The sequence below is a fragment of the Lepidochelys olivacea genome, assembly GCF_965140295.1.
Source record: "Lepidochelys olivacea isolate rLepOli2 genome assembly, chromosome: 5".
Taxonomy (NCBI): Eukaryota; Metazoa; Chordata; order Testudines; family Cheloniidae; genus Lepidochelys; species Lepidochelys olivacea.
Window position 1 is genome coordinate 111453238 of NC_140415.1, and position 16813 is coordinate 111470050.

Genomic DNA, 16813 nt, shown 5'->3' on the forward strand with positions numbered 1-16813 from the left:
CCTTTTCCTCTGGAGAGGTGGGGATTCTTGCACTGTTACTGTAATTGGCCTCTATCCTAACAGGAGAAAAGAAGAATTCTCAGTGTACACAGAAAATATTTTCATTGACAATTGTATTTGTTTTTCTCTCTGTCATTTTCAAAAACCACTATTCACTTTCTGCCAAGATACAGTACATTATTTCAGACATCAGATTGTGTATTAGATGTGGATGGAGAGCCACATTTTACAATTCATGCTTTATAAAACCTCTTCCTTTTCATCCTCCGGGATAAAAAATTGTATTGGTCCAAGATCTGGGAGTTAGTGTATTGAGACCTGGATCAGTTTCACAAAAGCACCACTAGTCCAATTGAACAATGACAGGTTTTATGCCTGGTGTCCTGTAAACCACCAAGGCTAGAAACAAATGCACATTCTCCTTGAAAAGCCAGGAATCCTAGCGATATCGGGTGCTAAACTCTTTTCAGAACTGAAGGGACAGGAGAAGAAACAAAAAATATGGCAGTTGGAATAACCTGACGTTAAAGGATGCCTGTCATCTAAATTATTGAAATATGTTTTCATTATTTTTCTTGTTATTGAACGTTAATTTCATAACATTTCAGTAGTACTATAAAAGTTAACTGGCCAAATCAAGTCAATGGAGTTACCGGTAGGATGAATAATTCCCCTTATTTGTTCTGTGTTTGATAGTTCTGTGGTCGCTATCCCACATGACGTGTGCAGTACTCTTCAAATATTATATTGCTGTTGACATCAAAAGCAATTCTCGTTTCCATATTCAGGATCTACATGAGCCCAATAAAGTGAAGCAGAGACTATATGGGATTTCATCACTCCCACCCCCAAGTCAAATAGCACAGTATTCAAATGGCCTTTCAAACTTCACTGGGGAGAATGAACCATAGTGCCAGTACAAAAATTAGCTTTTATTTTAGTTGCATAAAACAGCTGAAAAACTTGAGAAAGTTAATATTCAGTACAAGTAATCACTGCTTACACTGGCACAACTTGTGTTACTCAGTGTGAATAATGGCTGCAGAATCTGGCTTAAAAATCAGTAGCAATAAAATTAGTTTTGCTTTCGTAAAGTTATTTTTCTGGTTTTTCCTTCCGTTTGAGTCCAAATATAGCAGCTAGGCAATTTGTAGCTGAGGACGATTGGTACTCAACAACAAAAACAATTTTTAAAAATTATCTGGCAAGATACCCATTGGTCAAAAAAAGTGACAATTACATTGATTGAGAGTGAAATTTTTCAAAGTACTAAACTCACTTAGGATCTTAAATCCCATTGAAAGTAACTTAGCCATTTTTGAATATTTTACTCCAATAGCTCATTTTTACCAATAATATACGGTAGTTATATACTTTCTGAAATAAATTGCCAGTTAGATTTCAGCAATAAACTGTATCTGCTAACTGGTGCAGATATGTTACTATTTTGTGCTGAGAGTGATCTGGCAGGACTGATAGGATTAACGACCTATGTCACATTATTAAGCCTTTCTCTGGCACTCTTGTCACAAGTTTCCACCAGATCTTGCAATTACTTATTAAGTCCTGGTTACCAGACAGAATGTGGGTTCAATCTGTATTTTGAAGCATTTTACCTTAGTGTTTCTCTTACTTTACCCAGACTCTCTTGGTGCAATGATATGGGATTAGCCAGTCTGCTGATTTTTGTTGCGACTATGTAGTCCTGTTAAGTCCCCATAAACAGCCTTAATAGGGTTTTAGTTCTGCTTCAGATCTGAAGAGGCAGGGGTTTCCATGGAAAAATAGTATGTGGTCATGTAATTAAAGGCTGTATCATAATACACAGGCACAAAGAGACTGAATTAAGTGTGCAAAGGAAACCTGAATTCTGACATTGCTGTGGGCAAGACTAGGTACCAGGAAAGTGATTTAACTAGGCCAAAACTTTATTATCATATCTGGAAAACTATCTGGCAATAATGACAGGTTTCAGAGTAACAGCCGTGTTAGTCTGTATTCGCAAAAAGAAAAGGAGTACTTGTGGCACCTTAGAGACTAACCAATTTATTTGAGCATGAGCTTTCGTGAGCTACAGCTCACGAAAGCTCATGCTCAAATAAATTGGTTAGTCTCTAAGGTGCCACAAGTACTCCTTTTCTATCTGGCAATAACTCAGCAAGTGCAAGGCAATCTATTTCTTGTAAACCGTGCCACATGGGCGAGAGGCTGCCTTAAGTGAAGAGGCTGTCATAAGTGGATAGCCTCTCCAGAGCTGGGATGGCATAGTAGTTACCAGCGGTAGCTTTTACCAGCTTTTTCATGTTTTTTATTGCTTTGGGAAAAACTAGTTGCAGTTTAAGGCATTTTCTATTTTAAAAACTGGATAATTAATGCACACCACATTATACTTAGTTTTAGGTACATATTCAGACTGTAGTTACATAAGGCAGTTGATTTATAGATTAATTTAGGGTTGTGCAAATAAAGTAAAACTGCAGTGAGTGCAATACTAATGTATGTAATTATAATATTGAACATTGGAATTTCTGTGTGCATTTTGGTTTCGTATTTTCTCCAGAAAATTGTATGTCATGACTTATGTTTCAGTTTTCAGTAGTATATAAATAAATGTCAAATACATTCCATCATATGAAAACATCAGTAATGCAGAGTTGTAGGCTTGAAGCGTGCGGAGTTGCAGACTACCACTCCATTTGGCCATGCAGCATTCCGTAGCAGAAGATCAACTTTGAAGTAGTAGGTAAACTGAGCCGATTCGTCAGTTTTGAATGGATGTATCCAAAGTTTGAAAAGATTCATTCTATGCTTGTTGAACTTGCTGGATATTGATGCAATTATTTCCACCAGTTTCCTGATTTAAAATGGGTTTAATCCAGTATTTACCAGCAGCCTGTCCTAAACTAGTTTTTCCCAGAAAATTGCCAACCTTGGTCCAGAGTCTATTAATTTCACTGTGCTGCTGATGCTCAGGCAAAAAACAAACACACAAAAAACCAGGGGGAAGAAATACTGGAGGCTTCTATCTGCAGACTCAGGAAGACAGCACAGTGTCAGTTTACACTGGGTTCTTGATTTTTTTGAAGGGCTAAAAACATTGAGAGGGAGAAATAATTCTCTCTAGAGCCATATGCAGAAGAAGACCCTCACTGCATGGATCTTCCTATTCTGTGTGGGTGTGTGGGCAAGTAAATGCCTCAAGCACCTGTTTCCCTGCCTTGAACCTTACATTCTGTCCTCCACCTAAAGGGAATATAGTTCCAGGTTGGATTATCTTCTCTTTCTCTCTCTGTCCCCCCCGCACCCACCCACCCAAACTGTTTAGACATTTTTGATATATAAATTGATATATAAATTCAAGTATACTTTTCAAAAAAGGAAAAATGGTACAAATTTTTGGTACAAAGAATAAACATATAATTAAGGCTGTAAGAAAATCATGGGCTGGATTTTCTTGCAGGAACTGCAGTCTTCAGTACTCACCACACTTTTCCACAATGCTGCTCTCTCAAATTTAGCCTGGCAGCCCATACATCATGACCAGGTAGGGGCATAGGCGGATGAGGAAAGAGAGAAGATTGGCATCAAATTCCATCTTCTGTCTTCGTTTTGTAAGCTGCAATTTATGCTATATGTTTATGCTATTTGAATCCTTAATTGTTGGCATGTCTTTGATTTCCCAGCAACTATTAATATAAAATTTAACACCCGCAACTAACTATTGACAACCATAGGACTATTCCCTTTGTTCATTGTGTGACTAGACAGTGGGGTGGGGAAGGGGTCAGAGAGGCAATTTTTGTCATCACTCTCTGCTGGATAGACGTTATAAATCAGACAGGCTTCACTTAGGACCCGTAGATATCACTTCCTGCTATTTTTATCCATCCAGTAAGTGAATGGGTCTGGAAATAAGTATGATAGACATATGTTTCTAGATCATGAATCTAAGAAATGAAGATTGACAGATTAGAGAATCTGTATAGTTAAATACCAGATTTCCTCGGCCAAGTAGGACTGCAATTTTTTGTGTAAACTCTGTGGGTTTAAAATCTTCTTCCTCTAAATTAATTCCAAAAAAATCATCCTGGATAGTTTGAAAGTGGCCAAAATGTAAGTACTGCTGGTATTTTTGCTTTACTCTTTCTTTTGTTAGCACTATTCCCAAACATATGCAATGTCTCTTGCTCTCTCTCACAGTCTAAATCAAACACCTGCTCCAAGGTTTGCTCTTACCTCCCAAGGCTGTTAGCTGACACACAAATATACAGACACACTATTTGCAGGCAAATATTCCTGAATCATAGCATTGTAGGAACAAAGCTATTTTTTGGGGGGGTCAAAATACTATTTGATTCTTGAAAAGTCAGATCAGGTTCAGGCCTACCTCAGATCATACGGTCCTAACAACTTTTTGGTACAAGAAAAATTCAAAACAAGCATACTGATGTGTCAACCCTGCCCATCCTACTTTGTGACACCTGTTTAAAGATTTTAAGGATGAATTTTTTCTCTGTTGTATCTAGGCCCATTGAAATGAGTGGAGTTAGTCCTGCTGTACCCGAGTGCAATGGAGTAGAGTTTTCCCTTATCAGAAGACTCATTAGCAGGTGGTAGCCGTTGCTTCTCCCCAATCAGTGAAGGAGCTTGCATCATTGGACTGCAATCCTCCTGCAGAGAGATGTTTACAAAAGATTGTGATTTGGAGACACTCCCTCAGAAGGGACAGTGTTGTGAATGTGGGAATTTAGGGATGTGCTTGTTAGGCAGGGGTTGGGAACACCGCATGGCTGTGTGCACCAGTTCACCAGAGATGCTTTCCAGTTTGTTTTATTAAAGTTTTACTCCTTTCTTATTCACCAGTTTATTTAGTGAACCCCAAGATTGTTACACCTCCTACCTCTTGTTCTATGAAACAAGATAGTGCTTTTTACTTTATCCCATCTTCCTTATAAAAAGTCTTAATTAGGTTGCTCCCCTCCCCCACCATCTGACCTAAGATGTCGGTGTGGATGGAAATTCTCTGGCACACTTTTGACATCCAGAGGGCACTGAAGACCTACTTGTTCTGGATGCAGCATCTTAAAAAGTCCCATTCCCTCTTCATTCTCTAATAAGGTCTCCACTAAGAGATTAAAAAACTGCTTCAGCCATCCTTTCCTGCACTGACCTTTTCCTGCATTTGGCTCACCTTGCATCTTGGCAATCCTTCCTTGCCCAATCAAATTTAAGGCTAATTTCCTTAGAGTCATGGCCACTTCTGAGGTTGAGAGAGGAGAAGCCTTCCTGATTGAATTCAGCTAGGCAGTCATCTGAGCTCTGGCAACACCTTCTGCAAGTACTACCACTGGATCTGTTCGTACCAAAGGATGTAGTGTTTGTGAAGAGTGCTCCAAGGAGTCATCTGCTGCAGCCTTAAGGGTGAAATCCTTGGGGAAAGAATTGGCATTCTCTTGGCAAGATACTCCTTCCTGAAGTTACTGTCTAGTCAGTTCATGTCTGACATACTATACTTAATACAGCCAAATCAAGTGAGCTTCATTCACAAAAGGTTCCTGGTTGACACTATTTATTTTTATCTGTTTCTCTTAACTGCAAATAAGAATGTTTCTCCCTAACAGTTTGAGGCACCCTGAAGTCAATTATAAAGATCACAATAATAACAAACTTAAAATATATAAAAATACAGAAAGCTCAACCCCATAATAAAAATAAATGAGTCAAATCAACAGTGCAGATGAGTACCCCATCATGCCGTAGAACCCCAATTTCTCTTGCCATCCTCCTGGCCAAACACCTGGGAAAATGGATAGGCTTTGCATTGTGCCCTGAAGGTCAACAATTTTAAAGTCTTTCAAAGAATGTCTATACACAAACTTCTGAGTTGAATTAGTTTGCTGAATGCAACTTTCTGATTGGACACTGAAGAAAAGATTAGACCAGATAGAACAGTTGTACTTGTCCAGCTATGGAAAAGGGAGGATTCAGTCAGTTCTATTTCCTAAAAAAATTAAAGAAGACTGTACACTAATCCAAGGGCAGTGGTGGAAAGTAACATCCTTTGCTTGGATGGTTTTAAAATGCACACCAGAGTTTCTTGCTCTCACAACCTTTTTTTTTTTCAATTGGTGTGTAAGATTGTGTAAGGAGTTTCTTCTTGTCCTACCCTGTTACTTGATGCTGGAATTCTGCAGGGAGCTGCAGGTAAATGATTGTTGTCTCACTGGGGCAGGTGTTGCTCGTTTACCCTGCTGGAGATGTGGTGGTAGCCCTCTGACAGTAAGAATTAGCGTCTGGAACAGTCAAGTCCTGAGGGACAGAGCCCTCGAAGCTCTGGCTGGGGTTTATGTAGTTATTTTGAAATTATCTTTTTTTTTTTGTTAATATAACAAAACCCCAGCAAGGGCATATCTTTTGTTTGGAGTGGTGTGGGGGCTCCACATGGTATCTTTATAACCACAGAGAATTAAAAATGATGAACATTACAAAATTTTGTTCTTTCAATAAAGCATGTTATGCCCAAGCTCTGGTTATATTCAGGTGGTATGAGCACCTATGTATCCTAATAATTTGATAGGTAAACAACTATATGTTGTAGATGATTTAGTGCTGATGTACAGCTATTTGTTAGAACAAGTTAGGAGTACATCAGTTGAAAAACTGGTGCTATAGCTCTCTTTTTTCCCTGTGTTACCTCTTATAATGCCCTGAAAGAATTAAGTATTGGGGTATTTGGAAAATAACCTAATGTAAAGGAAAATTCAGAATGGTGTATGACAGTGGAAACCATTGTGAAACTATGGTGTGTCAAGATCAGTATCTTTGTAAATGAACACAATGTCCAGCATAAATTATTAGTGTAGATAGAATTAATATTGTTTGGTTTCAAAATTGCTCAGCAATACTGTGGCACAGTTGGAAGAAATAAATGAAGAAGAGGTACATGCAGTGACATGCGTTGTGCTTCCTTACCCCTCTTAATGTCCTTATGACTTACGTTGCAACAGAGAAGGATGACTTTCATCCAATTATTGATAGTAATCAAAATGTGTTGATGTTGCATGCAGGATATTTGTCCACCGAATATAGTATAGTGGCAGGGCTCTACTGTTGATCTACCTTGTTAGCAGGTGTTGGAAGCCTGTAGGGAACTGCTGATGGATTCCTGCTGACTCATTGCACTAGGCAGGACTCATTAACTTCACTTTGGCTATAAGGGAGATGGAAGTGACTTTCTGAGCATATAAAACCTAGGTTCTAGGCCCTTGGGGAGAATGCTAAAAGGAACCAAGCCTGGGGAGAAGGTATGAGCTGGAATTTGTGATTAGTTTCTTTGTAAATGAAACCAAAATCTAAGAAATGGGTGTGTGGAGTGTATTTTAAAGCCTCCCCAACCTTTAACTTTGTTCCCAAAATAGTTAAGAAAACATTTGTATCACGTAGATGGAGCCACAAGACGATTATGGTCAGATTCTGCCACCCTCACTAATGTTGAATTGTAACATGCTCTTTGAGAATTCCCATTTATTTCAGTGGAACTACTACCAATAAGCTTCAGGGTGGAATTCAGTGGGTCAGTTTTAACCTATAAAGTCTTAAATGGTTTGGGAGCTAATTACCTGGGAGGTAATTTCTCTCCCCCATGATACAATACCATAGTTGAAAACAGCAGAGGTGCTAAAGCTGGAGTTCTCTCACTGTAAAAGAAGGGGAGCTGCTGGCAGGGAGTTCTCTGGAAGGGAGCTACCAGAACCCATATTTGTTAACCTTCCGGGCATGCTGCAAAACCCATCTTTTCCTTCTCTTTGTTCAAGCTGTTGAAGAGGGGATGGACTGAGTGAGACAAGTATGTCTGGGGCAGTCCTTGTGTTTATAATGAGATTTTTAATTTTAGGGAATAAGTGCCCAGAGAACTGGATGAGCTCCTGTTTTTAAATTTAGAAATAATAAATAATAACTGCACAGTAAGGTGTTCTTCAATCTGAGTAAAACTGGTAGAATTTAGCCAGAAAGTGTTTGGGGATGCTCTTTCAGGGATGAAATGAAAACTTTTGAGAGACTCCAGGCTGACTTATAGACTACATCCAGACTATTTCTGAAGATATGTAGGGTTACAAAGCTGCCTAGAAGATGAGCATTTGTGCAGAAGTTAAAAAGAAGTACTGTAAGTATAAACGTATAGTTGGGTATATTCAGAAACTGGAGTGCATGGTTGTATGTTGATTATCTCTGCATCAGTGGTGCCATTTTAAAAAGTAACTTTCACTCAAAGCTCTCCAGGGCTACAGAACTGAAAGCTGCTTCTTCTCCTTAGCCCATAGTGACTGTCACCTGCGAGAGATAAAAGCAAAATGTGAAGATGGGTTTTTAAGGACAAAAGCTATAATTCAAGATGGTGGATCACAATAACTATATCTATGATTGGTGGCTCTTTTCTGAAGTGATTATGCGCTGATGGCTCTGATTTGTGCTATGATGCTTGTCATCTCAAAACTGACTAAGCTCACACATTGGTCAAATGCTATGCTGAAGTTTCCTGGTCCAAAAGGATTTTGTATTAATGCTTTAGATCATTGGCTTTTGAATAATTTGAGTGTTGTGCCACCTTACCTAGACAATGGTGACTGGAGTGTTTTTGCTATTATTGTAATTGTGGTGGGGTTTTTGTTTTGTTTTATTTTGTTTTGTATTTTTTTACAAATAACAATTCAACGAAAGAGTGAAAATTTTTGGGACAAGAAGTAGCACTGTTTTCTTAGTTTCCTGTGCCTTAGTCAGTTATGGAGAATTGCAGGAATTAAGGAGTTATTGCACCAAAACATGAGAAAGCAGAGAGGGAATGAATGTCTTGAGTCATCATCAGTCGTTTAGGAGAACAATGATAAGTGAGACAATTGCAAAATTAGCACCCACTGATACTCATACATGTCCACTGGAATCCATTCTAGGTGACAAAAGTTGTGGCCACATGGAGCAGCATTCCGCATGACTAAATGGAGCTCAATGTTTCCAGCCGTGATAAACAAAGGAAAAGAAATGAAGACATTTTCTGCTGAACATTTATAGTAGACGTACTTTTCTGAGCCCATTCAGCTTTACCCTGTAGATCTTTTGGCCCATGGAATTCAAAAGTCAAGTCTCACTTCTGGTCTGTCTTAGCACAACTAGCAAGTAAAATACCTTAATAATGTTGTTAATATTATTAATCCTATTTAAGGTTTTGTATACTCTGAGGCGCTTTAGACCTGAATTATGCTACAAGAGCCCCAGAATGATTCAACTCTTCATACATCCACATCCTTGAGTCCTGTCCAATCATAACAGTATTCCTTGTATTGTTTTGTTCCAATATTCTTTCTCTGCATCCAAAAATGTTAAATTTTTAAATGCTGCAAACTTGTTATCTTTAACTGTGCATAGTGAGAAGCTAGAAGTTTTGACAACACTTAAAGAGAGGTGATTTTGCTTTTTGATACTGACGAAGGCAATTCCTTCCTTCCCTTTTTCGGAGAAGAGTAGAAATAACACTAAATTTGGGGGGCGGGGGTGGAGGGACTGGCATTGAGGGAAGTCTTTATTAGAATTAACTGTAAAATACCTGCTAAAGAAGCTGAGTGAGAGTCTTGAAACCAGACACTGGTTGGAAGGCCCCTGTGGCAGTTGGAAATCTTTTTCTAATCTTATTTTGCTATGAAAATCAGCTAGTCATACATTATATTCTCTGATTCATGGAAATATTTAACTCACCTAATAGGCTTGATATGCAAGCTGTTGGACAAATGTATGTATGCGATTTGCCTATCACTACTGGATCTATGTAAATGTAACTGTCAGCTTTACTTTACAGAATCAACTGAACGTTATTTTTCAAAAATTATTATACCGTCCAGGCATCTTGGATAACAGTCGTTCTCTCTAGAAGGGCCCAGTCTAACTCCCATTGACTTTAGTGAGAATCTTTCAATTGATTTTGGTGGCAGTTGGATTGGGCCCCATGGTAGTTTCTAGTACCATGCATGGTTGTGCTTAGCAGTATCCTTCTCACCAAGGTTGTGTGCATACAATCATGACAATACTAATTGCTTTAAAAAGTGCTTTGAGAGATACTTCACATATGAAATTGCTTTATAAAACTAAATTCTGTTCTGTTCTGATGTGTTCATGTTAAATACTTGAGGTCATTTTTCAATATTTCTGAACCTGAGTGAGGCATCCATCTTGGGTAGAACATAATTAATAGCATATTTCCTTTTCAAATAATGTTTTAGCATAGTAAAACTGTAAAAGGGTAAAAGAAAATTAAAATAACTAGTAAATAGATCTGTTATCACAGCAGAAACTAAAATTTTGGCACATTTCAAAACCTGTTTATATTATATTCAGGTAAACAAAACCTGATAGAACCTTGTCCATGTGAAGATCACATGTAGTGTGACAGGGTCGGGCCAGATGGCTACAGGAGAGTAATAGAAGACAGATATATTAGCCCCAGGCTAAGTAGGTCCCTTTTCCCTGGGTAAGGTAACAGGGAAGGTTTCAGAACAATCAGGAACCTTCTGGAGACAATTAAGACAGGCTGATTAGAACACCTGCAGCCAATCAAGAAGCTGCTAGAATCAATTAAGGCAGGCTAATCAGGGCACCTGAGTTTTAAAAAGGAGCTCACTTTAGTTTATGGTGTGCGTGTGAGGAGCTGGGAGCAAGAGGCACTAGGAGCTGAGAATGAGAAAGCGGACTGTTGGAGGACTGAGGTGTACAAGCATTATCAGGCAACAGGAGGAAGGTCCTATGGTGAGGATAAAGAAGGTGTTGTGAGGAGGCCATGGGGAAGTAGCCCAGGGAGTTTTAGCTGTCGCACAGCTCTTCCAGGAGGCACTCTAGACAGCTGCATTCCACAGGGCCCTGGGCTGGAACCCGGAGTAGAGGGCGGGCCCGGGTTCCCCCCAAATCCTCCCAACTCCTGGTCAGACACAGGAGGAGTCGACCTGGACTGTGGGTTCAGAAAAACGGCCAAGCTGAGGGCTGCTGTGAAGCTCCAAGGCGAGCAAATCCACCAATAAGCATAAGACCCAGCAAGGTAGAGCAGGAACTTTGTCATTATAGTCTGAGCAATTATTAATTAGCTCCAGCATTTCACAGCTTTTAAAATGGTTCACCTGCTGAGTATTATCATTAGAGATATGATTGTGGACTTTGAATTTAATGAAATTTAACGAAGTTTAGCAGAATGGTTACTTATTTTCTTTTCATCTAGGTTACTAATGGGTATTGCTAGTAATGAATCTCCTTTGCCTAAGGTCTATCATGGATAGAGAGACAAGATATTTTATGCATACCCTCAGAGACTGTACTATGCAATTTTGTATTAATTTTTTTAAAAAATTCAAATGATAATTTATATTCAGTTCTCCTTTGCCTGTTTATTTCAGTCAGTTTTGAGTGGTTAGGATTATATCTGCAGACTTTTGAAACTTGAATGCCCTTACAGATCTCATTTACTCAGTATGTCAATCTACGGTACTGTATAATTTGTTAAAATAGTTCAAAGTATTTAATATTCATTAGCACAGAACTTGTACAATTTTTATCTCTTGTAATAGTCTTTGTCCTGGAGGTTTAACTTTTTAAAACCATGTTGAGTAATGTTATACACTACATAACACAAATATAACAGTGACTTTAAAATGTAACAGCAACCTTAACTGTTTTAAGAGAACAGTAGCTACAAATGTGTGAATTTACCCCAGGCCCATAACCTGGGAGTCATCTTTGACTCCTTCCTTTCCCGTTCCCCTTGAACATAGCTGCACATCCCAGCTATGTCCAATCTAGCCATTTCTTCCTCCATAACTTTTCTAAGATCCAAGCTCTTTTTAACCACACAGTGAAAACCCTTTTCCAGGTCCACGTTTCTCATCTGGATCACAGAAACCTCTCCAGCCTCCCCGATAACTGCTTTGCCACCTCTAGTAATGTATTTAAAACCCAATCATCTTCCTCGCCTGATCTTCTATGGCACTCCACGCTTTGAAGCCCTCCACTGGCTCCTCCTTTTCTGCTGTATCAAGTTCAAACTTCATGTGCTCTCCTGCAAGACTTCTCACAGCTCTTCCCTCCCTATTTATCTGCTCTTTTCTTTTACCAGCTCATCCCCCACCATCCATTTTGCATGGCTTTTCATATCCTTGCATCGCTTCTCTGCTCCTCTTAGCAGCCACATTTGTGCCTTCTTTTATGCTCCTTCCTTTACATGTAATAGTATCTCCAATTTCATCTCTAAGGTTGTTGCCTTCTCTTCCTTCAAATTCCGCTTCAGTCAGATATAGTTAAAAACCTTTAGGTGCCACCACAAGATAAAATAATAAATAAGAATATTAAACGCCATGTATTAAAGCTGTGCAATTTAAATAAAAAATGGTAGGAACTGGGAGAAGTTAGGGTTCCTAGAGCAATGTTAACTCTGCCGTATTGAGGATCCTGTGTATTTTCTGGCATGGCATGTATTTAACAACTGACACAGAAACATAGAAAAGAAGACTGGAAAATAGTACATATGTGCAACATGGCCAAGTTAACACTGTCATGAGAAGCTTAAAGCTGAACCAAAAAGTCAAGAAACAAATTCCCTTTTACTACTATTATTTTATGAAGTATAAAATAGACTATCTCAAAGATTTTTAAAGTAATTTTTCTTTTTCCTTTTGAATATTAATGCTATCAGGTTTTCATGTTTCTGAATGTGTATAGTAATATGATAGGATGGCTTATATAGTGATGCCATACAAGGAGTAACTTGAGCTGCAGTTCTTCCCATAGACTGACAGGTGAGGGGATTCTGATGATCAACAGTGTAAAAATGGCATCTCTTTTTCCTTCAGTTGTTCACAGTCTGGTGTGACAGAAGGAGGATTGGTATTGTCATCAAAGGAGAAAAGTTCGAAATTTACTGAGTTGGTCTTTTGTTTTCTTTTAGTTTTTATTTAATTAAAGCTTAGAATTTGTGGAATATTGCAGAAATATAGTGAAATTTGTGGAAAGATCCTAAAGTTGTGGAACCCATGATTTTATTGCCACAATAAGAATAGGCCTAAAATTTGTGTAATATTCAAAACCAACAGTTCTTTTGGAATATGTTCAGCTTCGATAATTTTTTTACTGGTGGCTAGAAGCTGGAGGAGGCATATGCTGATGTTAAGAGCTCTTCTTCCACATTTCAAACCAGAATCAGGTGGCATTTGTGCAGAAAAATTCTTCAGAGAGACTTCCTTCCCACTGTAAAGGGGCAACCTCTCCGCTTCCGTTAGTGTTGTGGATCTTTTGAAAGTCTACAAACACCCTGCTATTTGCTCACCACTTGTTCAGTGAAACAGAAGATTTCCACACACACAAAACTGCCTTTGAGATAGTATCAAAACCCAATTTGGTTCTCTATTCCAGGGTTTGATTTCTTAATTGAAAATATATCAAACAAGCCAATATTTCTATGTTTATAGTTGTCTATGATAGCCACAGCATGTATTAACTTCTCTTCCAAAATAACATTGGGATCTCTTATTCACAATATCTGAGCTTTGAGGCTGCCTTCTTTTCTCTTACAGTACAGTTACAGTAGATTAGTGTTCTGAATTATCCCACAGCTTATTTTTGATTCCTGGAGTGAAAAGATTGCGGAGGGGAGGGGAAGTGCCTCATGTCACTAGAATCACTTTGTTCAATCTAGAATCAATGTGGATGGGCTTTGAAGAGACTCCTATCCAGACTTCACTGGAGTACGGTTGCTATGACATGGAGCCTTGAAAAGGGGACCGATGGGCGGTAGTTTGACTGAAGATCCTGCATTGAGAAAATAATATATGAACATTTCTTTAGAGCTCTACTTATTAGCATTTTTTACAGAGGGAGGAGGAGGAAAATAACCAGGATATAGTTGTGCTTACATATTACATTTGCAAGCATGTTAAAAAGCATTTGTTTAGACCTCTTACATAGACTTCGGGTCAGGAAATATTGTTAAACTTTGCAACAATTTTCTACTACTAAGTTTTGGAACAATTGGCATAGAGGCCAGGGGAACTGCTTCATTTTAAGTCTTGTTCTTCCCATGGCAATGATTCCTGTCTACTCTGTATAGCTAAAGGCCTCATAAATGATGGTGGAAAGGTGTTTGTCTGCAAACAGTCATGATAAAAAGATACACCATTAACTGTATTTGCTTCCATGTCATTCTCATTTTCTGATATTCAATACTGAGTGTATTGTATACCAGCTATGTAAAGACTATCCATCAGTAGTTTTTTTTCTATTATTTTTACCATTTGCCATAAAATCGATCACTAAGCAAATAGAAAAGCTTGAAAATGTGACATTCGTAGGGGAATATTGTATTTATTCAGTCTTTTCCAGGAGCTAAAGCTAAGCAGAAATGATTATGACAACAGTCTGTATTTTCAGATAATTTACACATTTGGAAATCTGTTGTATGCCAACTGAATGGAGATATGATTTGTGCATCCCAACACTCGTGGCCCTAAGTGTATGAACAATATAATCATGGGCACTAGAACTGGAAAAGACCTATTATTTAATTTAAACCATTCCTTTGCCAGTGTGGGAGTGATCCTTGAATACATCTTCTGAATGCTTTTTACATTATATAGAAATACAGTTTTACCTCTACTTCATTCCCATCTTTCACTAATTAAGCATGTAGGCCCTGATGAAAGCATCTAGGCATGTGCTTAACTTTAAGCACATGAGTAATCTCATTAGTTTCAATGAGACTGCACAGGTGCCTAAAAGCTATGCTAGATAGGGACTTTAAAATTTATCAAGCACAAACTATGCCTTTCTTTATCCCCTTCAGTCCTCTCTTATTCATTTACTTCTATTTTGCCAATCCCTGAAACTATCTTTCATGCCACGCCCATCTGCTGCAATCCCCCTTTAAAAACCTCCTAGTATTCTGCACCTCCTCTTCATACCCTGTATGTGTGCATACATGGGCCTATATACATAGATGGGCCAAATTTTCATTAATACTAAAGCCCCTTTACTTTGTCAAAGTGTCATAAAGGGGTTTCAGCATAAATGAAAATGTGGTCCCCATATGAATGCATGTACTTATCGGGGAGGAGCTGAAACCACTAATGTTCATATAATTACAAAATCTATATCTGAGTTTTGTGAATTTACTGGCTATTGTGTTATATCAGTTTTTACTTACAGTAGCAGGTATGAAAGTATCTACATTCTAAAACAATAGCATCTGTATTTAAATCATATATGTTGCCTTGCCAGTAATATTTATTTTGATATGTTTTTCATTTAATTTTGTTTCATATTTTTATTAGGATGTGTTTGGCTGTTTTTCTGTTCCTTCTTATTTGCCTATGCTATTTTGTAGACTGAATCTTGAAGAAGAATTAGATCAGATGAAAGTATGTAGATCTATGGATAAGGCTACAATACAAGAACTGAATCTGTGTCTGCAACAAGAAAGGGAAGGTAAAAAAATTTGTAGAATTATATAATATTTTATTAGACAGAAAATATTTTATTTGATGGGTTTTCTTTTCTCACAATAATATGTTTTTTTAATTTCTAATTTGGAATTCTGCCGAGATATACATTCATTTTTTTTAAATGTACAGTTATTCTTTTTTAGCTCTCTACATGATTCATAAACTAGTAATCATTCATCCTAAAAGGAAATAGTTTTCCAAAACTTTGTATCTTGAAAATTCAAGATGACTGGTGCAGTGTCCAGACCCAAATTCTATAAAATCTGCAATATAAGATTCTGAATTTTTATAGCATCCCCAATAACCAAATAAATTTGGACATTAACCAAAATGGCAAAATATGTGAAAATGATTCCCACAAGATTGCTTCTATTTCTGTATCCTTGCCACCTCACTGCTCCTATCCTCATGCACCTCCTTTCACCCTCTGCTTACTTGAAATGTCTGGGGACTACACTGAGGTTCAAGAGAACTCTTTTCAGTCCGACCAGGCACTGCTTTTCTAGAAGGTTCCTGAAGCTCAGCAGAACCTGTTGTGATATCTCACAGGTCTCAATGTAAAGAAGCCCCATTGTTGGGGAACTGCAGTATTGGTGAGTAGCTTCATCCTTTTTGTCTGCTGTTGGCTGCTTTCCATTTCTATTTCTGCAGAAATGTTGGCCAGGTTGGTAAAACAAAATAAAGTAAAAATTTTTTCAAAGCATATATTTTACAACCAGGCACCCAGTTCCAAAAAAATCTGTGAAAGCATCCAGCTGCTAAAAATGGCAAGTGGCTGGATTCTCACTTGTTGCTATCTAGTTCCTATTTTCATCAAAACAGACAGGGTGGATTGATTTAAATCAAGGTGATTTAAATTGCCAAATGGAAAGCTTGATTTAAATAATTGATTTTAATCAACTTTTCCATTTCTACTTTAGTTATTTTCTAAAGAAAGATGCATTCTCATTGTTTGATATAACCATTAAATTATGTTGATGTACAACTAAATAGAGCCTTTATGCTCAATTTGATGCATCATTTTGCTACCTAGGAGGCTACATCATAACTATATACATTTATTTAAGCAATTATATAGCTTTAATATTTTCAGATTCTTATTAATTTTACATTTTTAGTATGTTCGAAAATTATGAATTATATATTGCTTATTTACTAGATAATTAACTTTTTACTCATGGTTATATAGAAAAGCAGCCATTAATTCAAAGTTTTTGAAAGAGACTCATAGAATCACTGTATTTACTTTCTATTTAAATGTTTTAAGAGATTATAATAAATTTAGGCTTTAA

The 16813-nt window shown here is 37.7% G+C and overlaps 1 protein-coding gene across 5 annotated transcripts in view; it reads left to right on the forward strand.

Moving 5' to 3' along the window:
- The window catches only part of CNTLN (centlein), a 294736-nt gene that overhangs the window by 169433 nt on the left and 108490 nt on the right, over positions 1 to 16813 (forward strand). For all 5 annotated transcript variants that reach the window (XM_084628742.1, XM_084628743.1, XM_084628746.1 and 2 more), the window contains one exon: positions 15404 to 15504. In XM_084628742.1, the coding sequence (XP_084484868.1) occupies positions 15404 to 15504 (101 nt within the window). The remainder of the gene's footprint in view (positions 1 to 15403; positions 15505 to 16813) is intronic.